Below are 13,950 nucleotides of genomic sequence, written 5' to 3' on the forward strand. Positions count from 1 at the left end.
TAACAATGCATGGGCTATGTAATATGATTTCTCAGCTAATGCAAATGGAATAAGCTAGAAGAAAGAAACCCATTCAAAATCCTCAAATGTAATTTACTTGGCCAGTTCTGCCAATTTCAAATGACACTGCAGATTGTAATTTTTCTCCCATCTCCATCAAAGGTAACACATTTATACTGATCAGGCCAGTGTGATATTCATTTACATGGCAAATTGTGGAGCAAAGTTATTACAGTATACTGAGCAATCTACTGCTCTTATGCAGTGTTTTACCGTGAATTATTATCTATTAAACTAGACAGGTGGCAGTTTAACAACCCTCCCAGTGTGTTCTGCTGGCTGGTTTATAGTTTCCTGTAGGATATGCACTTGTGATGAAACAAACTGGGCTGCTTAGCGATGCCTACCACCCAGCCAAACACTCCTTCTTGGCCTTGTCACTGAGGCCCAGCCAGGCAGAGCCAAAGCTCCATAGCCATCCATGGTTTGGGGTTTTTCTCCCTCACTAAAACATTGTGGTCTTGGCTGATTTCATTGTTTCCTGTGTTTGTCTGGTAAAGAAAAATCTGGTAAAGAGGAGAGAAGAGAGGAGTGGAGCGGCATGGGCTTGGGTTTTGAGGAACCCCCCCCCACCCACCCTTTCGCTCTCTCTCAGATTTCTCCACACTGCATGCAGCTGAGCTTAGGACCCAGGGCTGGGATAAAGACTGGCTTTGTTCGTCACTGAATGGCATTAGACATGGGCTGCCTATGGGGTCACCACTGCGCTTTAGCCTCAGAGAGAGAGAGAGAGAAGAGAGAGAGAGAGAGAGAGAGAGAGAGAGAGAGAGAGAGAGAGAGAGAGAGAGAGAGAGAGAGAGAGAGAGAGAGAGAGAGAGAGAGAGAGAGAGAGAGAGAGAGAGAGAGAGAGAGAGAGAGAGAGAGAGAGAGAGCACCTCCGTGTCATAGGGACAGGGCCAACGATTATTCAACAATACACATCCAACTGAGAGCAGAATAAAAATATTATTTTGACCCTGATCATATAATCTGAAAAGAGAAGCTATTGTAACTCCTTACATGTCCAGCAGCAAGTATTTTTTCTAAAATGAAACATTTTCCTTTTTCTTTTTTTTCCAATCTCTGGGCTGACTGGGCACCTCTTTGTCTATTGATCCTCGTGTATTTCTCATTAGCACTTTGGAAATCTGTGTAATGCATCCTCTTTGGATGGAAGGAAGGAGGGAGGGAAAGAGGAGAGGGGCAGAAATGTCTATTGTTATAGCCACTGTCCGCATTTATGACATGGCCAGAATTCCCTTGGTTCCTTGTGCCACAGGTCAGAGTTCACACTGTATGGGCCTATAGCATCCTACTCTTGACTCAATCTTTTCTCCAAATTCATGGTTCCCTGAATGATCGTATTGTTTGTCCAATTTGTTTGCTCCTTTAAAAAAAAAAAAAATTTACGATGTAAAGGTTTTTTCTTCTCCTGTGTGTCTCATTAAAAACAGAAAGATTCCATGCTAAATGAAATCTGGAACGGCCGGTGGAAATTCTCCTGGGTCTGTAGCTGACCCCAGAGTGACTGGGCACCTTGTTCTTAAACACTAAGCAGGGGGGAAAAGAGAAATCCTTGACTCACTGTGAGCTCAATGTGAGCCTTCTATACCAGTTGTAAAATGGCTTATTCTTCTGGTCACCATGGTGACAATTAACAGTGTTTCAAGGCCTTTTGTTCCAGACCCGTTTGAGCAGAATTTTCTCAACCGGGGTGATTTTCAGTACACACACACACACACACACACACACACATACACACACATACACACACACACAAAACAACTCCACTCAACAACTTTAGTGCTTCCATTTAGCATAAACAGTCTAGAATTATATCTGAATCAAGAGTTTATGTTTTCCTTTTCCTCTTTAAGAACACACTGAATATTTCTTCCTGTTCTTTCATGGCTGGAGCTTGTCTATCTATCAGGGAGACAGGGCCCCTCTCTCATCAGCTGTAGAGGCTGCAGACTCTCTCTCTCTCTCTCTCTCTCTCTCTCTCTCTCTCTCTCGTCTCTCTCTCTCTCTCTCTCTCTCTCTCTCTCTCTCTCTCTCTCTCTCTCTCTCTCTCTCTCTCTCTCTCTCTCTCTCTCTCTCTCTCTCTCTCTCTCTCTCTCTCTCTCTCGTCAATGGAGGGTTTTATCTCTCCCTCCTCTCCCCAGCCCCTGTCTTCCTCTCCTTTGACACTGTCAACAGCAAATTGTAGGTAGTGAGGATGTTGGCTTGGCACCACATCAACGAGCGCCCCCCACCCCAAATTGATGAAGTAATTATCATATTTGTCGGCTTTGTTTTCTTAAGGTTTTGTTGGTTAAAGAGAGCACATTCCCCACTGAGGATGCTCTTAAGTCAATCTGTACCACCACAGCGCACTATTTTATGAGGTAGAGGTGGCCCATTGCATTGCTAGGCTTTATAAGCATTGAGTTTAACAAGCTTAGTATTTACAAGCACTGGAATGTGTGAATACTCTGTTTTATTAATGTCATCTTTATGATTTAATATGTGGTAATGTTTCACCTTAAAAAAAAAAAAATATATATTTAGATTGTACGATGATGTATACGCACAATACACCTGTTATTAGTGTGTTATTGTTGTTCCAATAAACAGTATATTGGTATTATTTTGGCAGCTAGCTGCAGAGTCCATTGTACTTTGTTGGATGTTAACTGTGAGTTTTCATAGAGGCTGGTTTGTGGTGGCTGGCAGTAATGTGTTAACTATATAACTGTGTATAAATTCATTTAAATACGGAGGCATTCGACTCACTTCATGGAGTCTTACTTCTGTTGTCTCAACACGTTACAGACTCTGAGCAAACTTTAATTTAATGGATAAGATGAATCTACAAAAATGCATTAAATGTTTTCATGTATGACTGCATTTCTGCTGACATTTCCAGTCTTTCGTACTCATTAATATGTGGAATGAATTAAAGTTATGATTGCTTGTTGATTTTCCTCATCTATTTTCATGTGACTCTCTTTTTTGGAGAGCACACAGTTCTTTTCCATTCCACCCCCCTACCCCCCACTCCATTCCACCACGCCCCCTCTCTCGCTTTCTCTCAACCCCTCATAGACCCGTCACTCCAACTAAGTTAGACACTTTTTTTCTTAAAGCTCGTCTTCATCTAGCGTCAAGTCATAAAACTGTGCTTGATTGTTGTGTTCAACATAAAATTGAGTATATTTTCACATAATGACAGCAATTGCACAGGTGTACTATTGGTGTACTATATTACATGTTTTATAACTTCATCCTATGATCCTTCCAAAGCTATTTCACAAAGTTAAGGTATGCAGATCCTTGGCTATTCTAGCTTAGACAGAGACTGGAGGCTATAACTCACCAGTGCGTTCAGTGTATTTTATCAAAGATCCTTCTCAGCATTAATCTCAAAGTTTGGATCTCATGCATTTTAATCACTTATCTACTTTATTCTCCTGTAATGTTTTGACTTTCGATCAATGATGTGCCATTTTTAAACAAAAGAAGACTCGTAAAGTCAATATTTGCTGTCAACAAATAAATTGTATCACTTCCTGATAGTTAGATGGTAACACATTTACTTTTACAGGCGGCGCTATTAAAAATCTGAAAGGGATGAATGGCTTCAGAGGAATTGTGATACCATCTCCATCAAAAAATCGACAATGAAAAATGGTTCCTGGACTGATGACAGTTCAAAAAAGGAAAAAACAGGAGTACATTTAAAATATTTAAATGTGGCTGGGCTGTAATGATAAATGACAACCGAAAACTAGAATCAAGTAGCTATTGATGCAGAAAATGAAACGGGAGGGAAGAGAGAGAAATTAACCAAAAATATGTGAGATTGAAGAGTGTCAATTTCATACTGTTAAAGTAAGCTTTTCTTCAGCCATTTAACTGAAAATGTCAGTTCCGAAAACATATTCCATCTTAGAATATTATAGTTTATGTACACTAAATATGAGTTCCGTGCTATTGTAATGCTGTTGAAAGAATTTATCCCTGATTTCCTTCTTTGAGTAAGATAGCTTGTTGGTGGAGAAATAAACTCAGACAGACAGAGAGAGAGAGAAACAGACATGCTCAGTTTATGGCACAAAATATCAGAGCTTTTTTATTTTAAATGTCTGTTTGCCTTTGTGTGCAGCAGGGGGGCTGCACTGCTGTGTTCACCAGTTTAATGGATGACATAGTCAGTGCTGTGGATTGTGAGCAACTCTACAGTACACTATGTACTCCAATGTGTGCAAATTGTGTCTCAAATAGCAAATATCCCTTTCACAACGGACATCTTTTCCTGCAATTAACTAGCTCTTTGCAGGTACTGGTTTCTGTGTGATTGATGGAAATTAAGGCGGTTAAAATGCACTCTCACGTCTCTGTGTGTGTATCTCTCTGCTTAGCAGTGCATTAGATTACATACATGTAGTCAGTGCTGTGGATCTCACCTCTACAGTACAGTGAGGGAAAAAAGTATTTGATCCCCTGCTGATTTTGTACGTTTGCCCACTGACAAAGACATGATCAGTCTATAATTTTAATGGTAGATTTATTTGAACAGTGAGAGACAGAATAACAACAACAAAAATCCAGAAACACGCATGTCAAAAATGTTATAAATTGATTTGCATTTTAATGAGGGAAATAAGTATTTGACCCCCTCTCAATCAGAAAGATTTCTGGCTCCCAGGTGTCTTTTATACAGGTAACGAGCTGAGATTAGGAGCACACTCTTAAAGGGAGTGCTCCTAATCTCAGCTTGTTACCTGTATAAAAGACACCTGTCCACAGAAGCAATCAATCAATCAGATTCCAAACTCTCCACCATGGCCAAGACCAAAGAGCTTTCCAAGGATGTCAGGGACAAGATTGTAGACCTACACAAGGCTGGAATGGGCTACAAGACCATCGCCAAGCAGCTTGGTGAGAAGGTGACAACAGTTGGTGCGATTATTCGCAAATGGAAGAAACACAAAAGAACTGTCAATCTCCCTCGGCCTGGGGCTCCATGCAAGATCTCAGCTCGTGGAGTTGCAATGATCATGAGAACGGTGAGGAATCAGCCCAGAACTACACGGGAGGATCTTGTCAATGATCTCAAGGCAGCTGGGACCATAGTCACCAAGAAAACAATTGGTAACACACCGCGCCGTGAAGGACTGAAATCCAGCAGCACCCGCAAGGTCCCCCTGCTCAAGAAAGCACATATACATGCCCGTCTGAAGTTTGCCAATGAACATCTGAATGATTCAGAGGAGAACTGGGTGATGTGTTGTGGTAAGATGAGACCAAAATGGAGCTCTTTGGCATCAACTCAACTCGCCGTGTTTGGAGGAGGAGGAATGCTGCCTATGACCCCAAGAACACCATCCCCACCGTCAAACATGGAGGTGGAAACATTATGCTTTGGGGGTGTTTTTCTGCTAAGGGGACAGGACAACTTCACCGCATCAAAGGGAAGATGGACGGGGCCATGTAGCATCAAATATTGGGTGAGAACCTTCTTCCCTCAGCCAGGGCATTGAAAATGGGTCGTGGATGGGTATTCCAGCATGACAAGGACCCAAAACACACGGCCAAGGCAACAAAGGAGTGGCTCAAGAAGAAGCACATTAAGGTCCTGGAGTGGCCTAGCCAGTCTCCAGACCTTAATCCCATAGAAAATCTGTGGAGGGAGCTGAAGGTTCGAGTTGCCAAACGTCAGCCTCGAAACCTTCATGACTTGGAGAAGATCTGCAAAGAGGAGTGGGACAAAATCCCTCCTGAGATGTGTGCAAACCTCGTGGCCAACTACAAGAAACGTCTGACCTCTGATTGCCAACAAGGGTTTTTCCACCAAGTACTAAGTCATGTTTTGCAGTGGGGTCAAATACTTATTTCCCTCATTAAAATGCAAATACATTTATAACATTTTTGACATGCGTTTTTCTGGATTTTTTTGTTGTTATTCTGTCTCTCACTGTTCAAATAAACATACCATTAAAATGATAGACTGATCATTTCTTTGTCAGTGGGCAAACGTACAAAATCAGCAGGGGATCAAATACTTTTTTCCCTCACTGTATGTCCTGTAGTGTGCAGACAGTGTCCCTCATCATCTTACCCATGTCTCTCTCTCACGTGTCTGTCCCCAGGGGAACAGTGTAGAGATGAGTATGTGGCACCCTAAGAAGACACACATCCTGGGCTGGGCCGAGTGCCTGCGGAGGAGCGGAGCACAGCTGCCCCCGGACTTCGACGAGCGCGTCAATGCCATGACACACAAGTGGGACCAGCTGCAGGTGAACACACACACATGCCGTAACACTATTCCACCTTCTGTACTGTTAATACTGGAGATCCAGAAAAATAGACAGAATGGGTCAACATGATGATATGACCTTCTTGTGGGTAACTCATTGTTACCTGCATAAATAAAACAGTTGATCTGCTGTTTTTAGGTAAATCAAAAGGAACGCGCACCAGGCCCCCCGCCCTGCCTGTCCCCCAGTCAGTCCCGTTCAGACTCCAGTGCACTAATGCGGGTCAATATCCCACCTGAGAGCCTGTCTGTGTCTCAAATGGCATCCTATTTCCTATATAGTGCAGGGTTCTGGTCAAAAGTAGTGCACTATGTAGGGAATAGGGTGCCATTTGGGCACAGGCCCTCTCTCGGTTCGCAGGGAACCCTGTGGAGATGGAGCTGGCTAGCAGCTCAATTGAAGTGAGTGAATCAGGATAAAGCCTTGCTGCTACGCCTCTGAAATGATGAACAGGCCTGGGGCTCCTACTCCTTCTCCCACCCCCAAACCCTCTTATCTATGCAACACATGAACACTACACCAAATACAGTACAGTAGCTAGGTACCCTGCCTTGTCTACCCCCCACCATCCACCCCCACCCCCCTGCTTAGAGGGCGCAGCTCAGCTATATCCATATCTTGGATATCAGCCAGGGAAGCAGGAGATGGTATCGGATCGGAGACGCCTGCCTGCTCTAGTCTTGATGATCCTGTTAATGGTACGGTATGGCTGGCTTGTTGATCCTTATCGGACCGACTGGGGTTCAACTGTGCATTGCTCTTAGAGGCTAATTTTAGGTTAATCACTGTTCATCTAATCTCTGAACATGAGAAATATAATTGCTGGTCTCTCAATTAGCAGGGCATGTTCCTGTTCTAGTAGTACCCCAAGCAGCTTCTCCTCATATCCACCCTTTCGCTCTCCCTGGGGTTGACATGGTTTGCGTCCCAAATGGCACCCTATTCCCTATATAGTGCACTACTTTTGACCAGGGGCCCATAGGGACTATATAGGGAATAGGGTGCCATTAGGATGCAGACATGCACTGATCAAACAACATGTAATTATCAAGATGCCAACAACTCAAACAAACATACCTGGTGTCATTTCTGTAATGTCTGAGTTCCAAGACATATTTTCCGCTATAACACATGAATACATAGACCTAAAACAATGCGTACTCTCGCATAGAAGAAATTAGTGTGTGTCTGTGTTTGCACACATCTGTGTGTCTGTGTGTCTGTGTCTGTGTGTGTGTGTATGTGTGTGTGTGTGTGTGTGTGTGTGTGTGAGAGTGGGTTGGTTTCAGCTAGATAAATATATATATTATTTTCCAAAGCTAAAGAGATGCTGTTTGGAAATTAAGCAACAAACAAGTTTTATTTTCCACCACAGCAATCAGCGATGATTAAAGTTCTATTGAGTTTCCCAAATAAATGTGTGACGTTCGAACAGGATGCTCATGCATAAACAAAGTTCTGTTTAGCGAAGGAATATTTCTTTGGTCTGTGGTGAGTGGCATCGGGCAGAGAGCCGCTACAATGGAATGGCAGTGGTGCGGGGAGTTTAATCTGCAAATTTCTGCTCCCTGCACTGCACATTACGCCATCTCAATTGCATATTAAACAACCCTATCAAGTCAGGCATTGGCATCTGCTGTGCTGACACAAATTGTGAATTAAATGAAATTGATGTCCTCTGTCGTATATATTTATGAAGACAGACCATTCTCTGAAGTATTCTGCTTATGAAGAATTTATGATTGCAAACTGTTCCAGAACAAAATAAAGTGGCAATAAATTCCTTTTTTTGTGTCCCTGACCCTCCAAGGGCATTTGGGTTCACCTCTCTCTCTTCAGCGCTCTGTTCATCACAGGGCAAAAACAATGGCTATATCTGGAGTCCATTGAGTGCTTTCAAATTATCGATATTCAAACGAGGAGAGGAGAGAGAGAGAGAGAAATGGAAGAGAAAATGAAACAGAGAATGAGAGAGAGAGAGAGAATGTTAGGGAGGGATTCTTGTTAAGGGAGGGAACGTATACGATGCTCTTTGCTGGGAGGCAGCCACATCAGTAAGTCCAGAGGACACTTATGGTGTTTTGAGGTACAGATAATCAAAGTAGAACGTTATTGGAATCAATATTGAAAATCCCATACAGTGGAATTGTTTACGGTTTATGTGTGACTCATATCACCTCACTGACAATATCTTAAAGCTAGGTGTCCTCTCCTATTTTTAATTTCCTACTCCATCATTTCACATCACAACACTGTAGTATTAAGTGCTCTTTTGTTTCTCACAGTGACTCTAAAACATGCAAGTCAAACCCGTCTAGTCATAGACTCTGGACTGCCATTAACACGTTCTCTGACAGCCACACAGGTGTGTTAGCTAATATAGAAGGAGCTGTAATGGAGGATCAACACACTACAGTGTTTAATTGGTGCAGCCAGCCAGCGATCTAGCCCCAAAATGGCCACTTCATTGCTGACTCACTCACTCATAATCACATCTGTTTCCATTACAGCTTGCAAAACATCCACCAGCACACAGCACCAACACAAAGGACTGACAATTAAACCAACCAGTGTGTGTATTAATTGGATAATGGAGTGTTTTGCCACTCTACAATTGGGCTCCTCTGCGTACAGAGTTCAAGCCCTGTGTGTGTGTGTGTGTGTGTGTGTGTGTGTGTGTGTGTGTGTGTGTGTGTATGTAACTCACACACTCTGGCTCCAAAAGTAGCTATAGCGTAGCTCTCATTTCCCAGGCAGGTGGGAACTCATTCAGTCACACTCACATGTCAGTGACTGCATCCCAAATGTCACCCTATACCCTTCATAGTGCCCTACTTATGACCAGGGCACTGGTCGAAAGTAGTGCACTATGTAGGGAATAGGGTGACATTTGGGTCACAGGCAGTGTCTGTCAGGCTGGGGCTATACACAGCGTGGTGCTGTTTGCTCTGCTATAGAAGGAGGGGGAAATTGCTCAGCAGAGTCCTATTTGGGAAATCGTTGGAGGGTATTTGTGGTTCTGATTGTTATCTACTCCTTTCTGTGTGATTCTCTGAGCGGCAACGCTGAATATACGGCAGTACTGAAAATACGTCCAGAATTAGCCACCTTCATCTTTAGAATGGAGCAATAATAGTGGTATGATCAGCGCTGTTTGAGACTTGTTGATAGTAACAACATCTGCACATTTATTCGCTTGTTGAAATTGACAACTTGATGAGCTTTTTGCTAGAATGTAGCATTGCCAAGAGTGAAGGAAGTGTCAAACAGAGAGAGCTATCAGATCACAATAATGTTGCAATATCTTTCCCACCTGCTGTCAGTATATTAATGCAACAGTACTCTGTACCACTCTGAAATGATTGTACATGGTCGCTAACAATGATAACTGGTACTGTCACAGTCTCTAACCCTCCTTCCTCCTCTCCTCTTGGTCTCCTCAGAAGATCCTGGGGGAGTCTGTGGGGAGCACCAGTCTGCCCCAGGACCCTCGCTCTGCCCTGTCCCCTCACACCGGCAGCCTGCTGGGCCAGCTGGAGGGCAGGATCAAGGATCTGAAGGTGTGGCTGAGAGACACAGAGCTGTTCATCTTCAACTCCTGTCTGAGGCAGGACACAGAGCAGGACCTGCAGGCCTCCACCCAGCTGCAGCACTTCAAGGTAGAGACTGAGCACTGCACGCACACACGCACACACGCACACGCACACACGCACACACACACACACACACACACACACACACACACACACACACACACACACACACACACACACACACACATCCAGAGTAGATGAAGGCCCCCTGGGCATAACACTGTCATAACACTACTAGTGATCTGGGTCTAACTGTCACCTGGTCTGGGCTGTAGGGACAGCTACTTTAGAAAGACACTGACTACTAGGGCAGGGGTCTTCAACCTTTTCTTGCCCAGGGACCCCCATCATGTGTCAGCTCAAAAAAAAAATCCTCGTCCTGTCTTGTCATCAGGTGAATGATAATGGCAAGGAGAAGTAATCAGCATTTTAAAATGAATTTGGTAGATAGTGTTTCATTATTTTGCCTTCCCCACATTATACTGGGAAGAGGAAGTGTAAGATCGAATATAGCTATCTATTAGCTAGAAAGGTACTGTATATCCAAACACCTGTTGACTAATACAGCTGTTGAGCTGGTTAAACAAAGGTTAACCATGTGTTGATGTGACCGGTGGAGATTGCCTTACAAATGATCGGCTTACAAATGACCAAAGGATCAGGATTGGTGTTGATCTTTTCTTCTCTGATAATGACAGGAAAAACGTCCATAAACAAATGCTGTGCTGTCCTTATACGCCAACTCCTCTCTTCCACATGGGTACAGTAGACAGGGCCAATATAACAATACTCTTGTTTCATATAAAAGTACAATACAAGGTAAATGCAATGTACAGTTTGAAAAATGGGCCCAGGCTAGCCAACTTTCTCAATGACAGCCAGGCGTTATGTACAGTGACGTGATGTGTCCTTGAGAAGAGCTAACAGTCAGCTAAATATCGGCCAAATATCTTAACCAACAAAAATGCATTGCATACCTGAAAATGCTGTGCTGCCCTTATACGCCAACTCCTCTGAGAAGTTCAAATTAACAACGAAAGGGGACATGAATAGCCATGCCAGCCCAATGACGACATGTACAGAGAAAAGTACAGTAACTAGCTAGCATGTAAAGCATTCACAAATCAACAGATAAAAAGTTCATAGATGACTGATGTGCATACATATCACAATAGAATGGTGGGAGACCATTAGAATACACTGTCAGTGACCATATAAACTCATTAGAAGTATTTTAACGTATAGGATTGATAATGATTTTCATGGGACAATTTTACAGTAACCTACCTCTTCCACATTGATACATTAGACAGGGAAGAGGTAAGGGAGGGCATGGGATGTTTATGAGGGAGAATACAGAAGGAGAAGGTAGTGTGCGACATTAAAAAGGGCACTTAAAACAACAAAAGGAATGTACACTAATATCAGGCATGGGAACAATTCCGATTTTGCGTAATTATATTACATGAAATTCAACACTTGTTACATTGGCAAAACCTAATGTCTAAGTCGAGAAAGCTTACCAGCAGCCAGTGGCGCTTGCCGCGACGGGTACTTGCGGGTGCTTTTTCAAAGACTATGTCAGATACTCCAGTGAGTGTAATCTCTCTGTACTTTGGTCCGTTCATCTTTCCCTCTATCCTGACAAGTCTCCCAGTCCCTGCCGCTGAAAAACATCCCCACAGCATGATGCTGCCACCACCATGCTTCACCATTTCCTCTAGACGTGGCGCTTGGCATTCAGGCCAAAGAGTTCAATCTTGGTTTCATCAGACCAGAGAATATTGTTTCTCATGGTCTGAGTCTTTTAGGTGCCTTTTGGTAAACTCCAAGCGGGCTGTCATGTGCCTTTTTACTGAGGAGTGGCTTCCGTCTGGCCACTCTACCATAAAGGCCTGATTGGTGGAGTGCTGCAGAGATGGTTGTCCTTCTGGAAGGTTCTCCCATCTCCACAGAGGAACTCTGGAGCTCTGTCAGAGTGACCATTGGGTTCTTGGTCACCTTCCTGACCAAGGCCCTCTCCCACGATTGCTCAATTTGGCCGGGCAGCCAGCTCTAGGAAGAGTATTGGTGGTTCCAAACTTCTTCCATTTAAGAATGATGGAGGCCACTGTATTCTTGGGGACCTTCAATGCTGCAGAAAGTTTTTGGTACCCTTCCCCAGATCTGTGCCTCGACACAATCCTGTCTCAGAGCTCTACGGACAATTCCTTCGACCTCATGGCTAGGTTTTTGCTCTGACATGCACTGTCAACTGTGGGACATTATATAGACAGGTGTGTCCTTTTTTTCAAATCATGTCCAATCAATGGAATTTACCACAGGTGGACTCCAATCTATAAGGGATCGGGGTTTGGCTGGATCTAGATAGAGTCTGACACTTCCCCGATCTACAGAGAGGGGGAGTCATCAGACTCGATCTGTTTCACCTGAGTTCTGAGCACACCTGTCAGTAATTAGAGTAGGATATAAGGTGTGCTCAGAAGTTCAGTCGGTGCGAGGTATTGTTCCTTTGTGACTTGCTAAGCGTTTTGTTCAGAGAGAGAGAGAGTTTGTTTTTGATTACTTATGTAAATAAGGTATATCTGTTTTGCAAACATTTCTAAATAATTGTTTTCGCTTTCCCATTATGGGATATTGTGTGTAGATTGATGAGGGAAAAAAGTTATTTAATCAATTTTAAAATAAGGCTGTAATGTAACAAAATGTGGAAAAAGTCAAGGGGTCTGAATACTTTCCGAATGCACTGTGTATATGGTATAATTTCTTTCCGCAGACCACCTGCACTAGAGGTCCACGAACCCCAGGTTGAATATCCCTGTACTAGAGTCCTAGGGACTCTGAGGACTGCTACTGTAGGTATGAAGAATGAAGGTGGGAATGATCATATATCATATATCAGCACATATCAAGGAAACACAAGGGCGTTGGGCCACCACGAGCCACCAGAACAGCTTCAATGCGCCTTGGCATAGATTCTACAAGTGTCTGGAACTCTATTTTTTTTAACCAGGTAAGCCAGTTGAGAACAAGTTCTCATTTACAACTGCGACCTGGCCAAGACAAAGCAAAGCAGTGCGATAAAAAACAACAACACAGAGTTACATATGGGGTAAACAAAACATAAAGTCAAAAATACAACAGAAAATATATATACAGTGTGTGCAAATGTAGCAAGTTATGGAGGTAAGGCAATAAATAGGCCATAGTGCAAAATAATTACAATTTAGTATTAACACTGGAATGATAGATGTGCAAGAGATGATGTGCAAATAGAGATACTGGGGTGCAAATGAGAAAAATTATTTGCCTAGTAGTGATTTATAGATGACCTGGAGCCAGTGGGTTTGGCGACGAATATGTAGTGAGGACCAACTAACAAGAGCGTACAGTTCACAGTGGTGGGTAGTATATGGGGCTTTGGTGAAAAAACGGATGGCACTGTGATAGACTACATACAATTTGCTGAGTAGAGTGTTGGAGGCTATTTTGTAAATGACATCGCCGAAGTCAAGGATCGGTAGGATAATCAGTTTAACGAGGGCATGTTTGGCAGCATGAGTGAAGGAGGCTTTGTTGCGAAATAAGAAGCAGATTCTAGATTTAACTTTGGATTGGAGATGCTTAATGTGAGTCTGGAAGGATAGTTTACAGTCTAACCAGACACCTAGGTATTTGTAGTGTCCACATACTCTAGGTCAGACCCGCCGAGAGTAGTGATTCTAGTCGGGTGGGCGGGTGCCAGCAGCGTTCGATTGAAGGGCATGCATTTAGTTTAACTAGTGTTTAAGAGCAGTTGGAGGCTACGGAAGGAGTGTTGTATGGCATTGAAGCTCGTTTGGAGGTTTGTTAACACAGTGTCCAATGAAGGGCCAGATGTATACAAAATGGTGTCGTCTGCGTAGAGGTGGATCTGAGAGTCACCAGCAGCAAGAGCGACATCATTGATATACACAGAGAAAAGAGTCGGCCCAAGAATTGAACCCTGTGGCACCCCCATAGAGACTGCCATAGGT

At 43.3% G+C, this 13,950-nt stretch overlaps 1 protein-coding gene across 1 annotated transcript in view; it reads left to right on the forward strand.

The window, feature by feature from the left end:
• The window catches only part of LOC311145639 (A-kinase anchor protein 6-like), a gene marked incomplete at its 5' end in the record, with an annotated part of 103,497 nt that overhangs the window by 63,888 nt on the left and 25,659 nt on the right, over positions 1-13,950 (forward strand). Inside the window, 2 exons of the mRNA XM_084181906.1 lie at positions 6,174-6,320; positions 9,785-10,000. Coding sequence (XP_084038032.1) covers positions 6,174-6,320; positions 9,785-10,000 — 363 coding nt within the window. The remainder of the gene's footprint in view (positions 1-6,173; positions 6,321-9,784; positions 10,001-13,950) is intronic.

Source organism: Coregonus lavaretus, assembly GCF_964263955.1.
Source record: "Coregonus lavaretus genome assembly, chromosome: 18".
In the NCBI taxonomy this organism is placed as follows: domain Eukaryota; kingdom Metazoa; phylum Chordata; class Actinopteri; order Salmoniformes; family Salmonidae; genus Coregonus; species Coregonus lavaretus.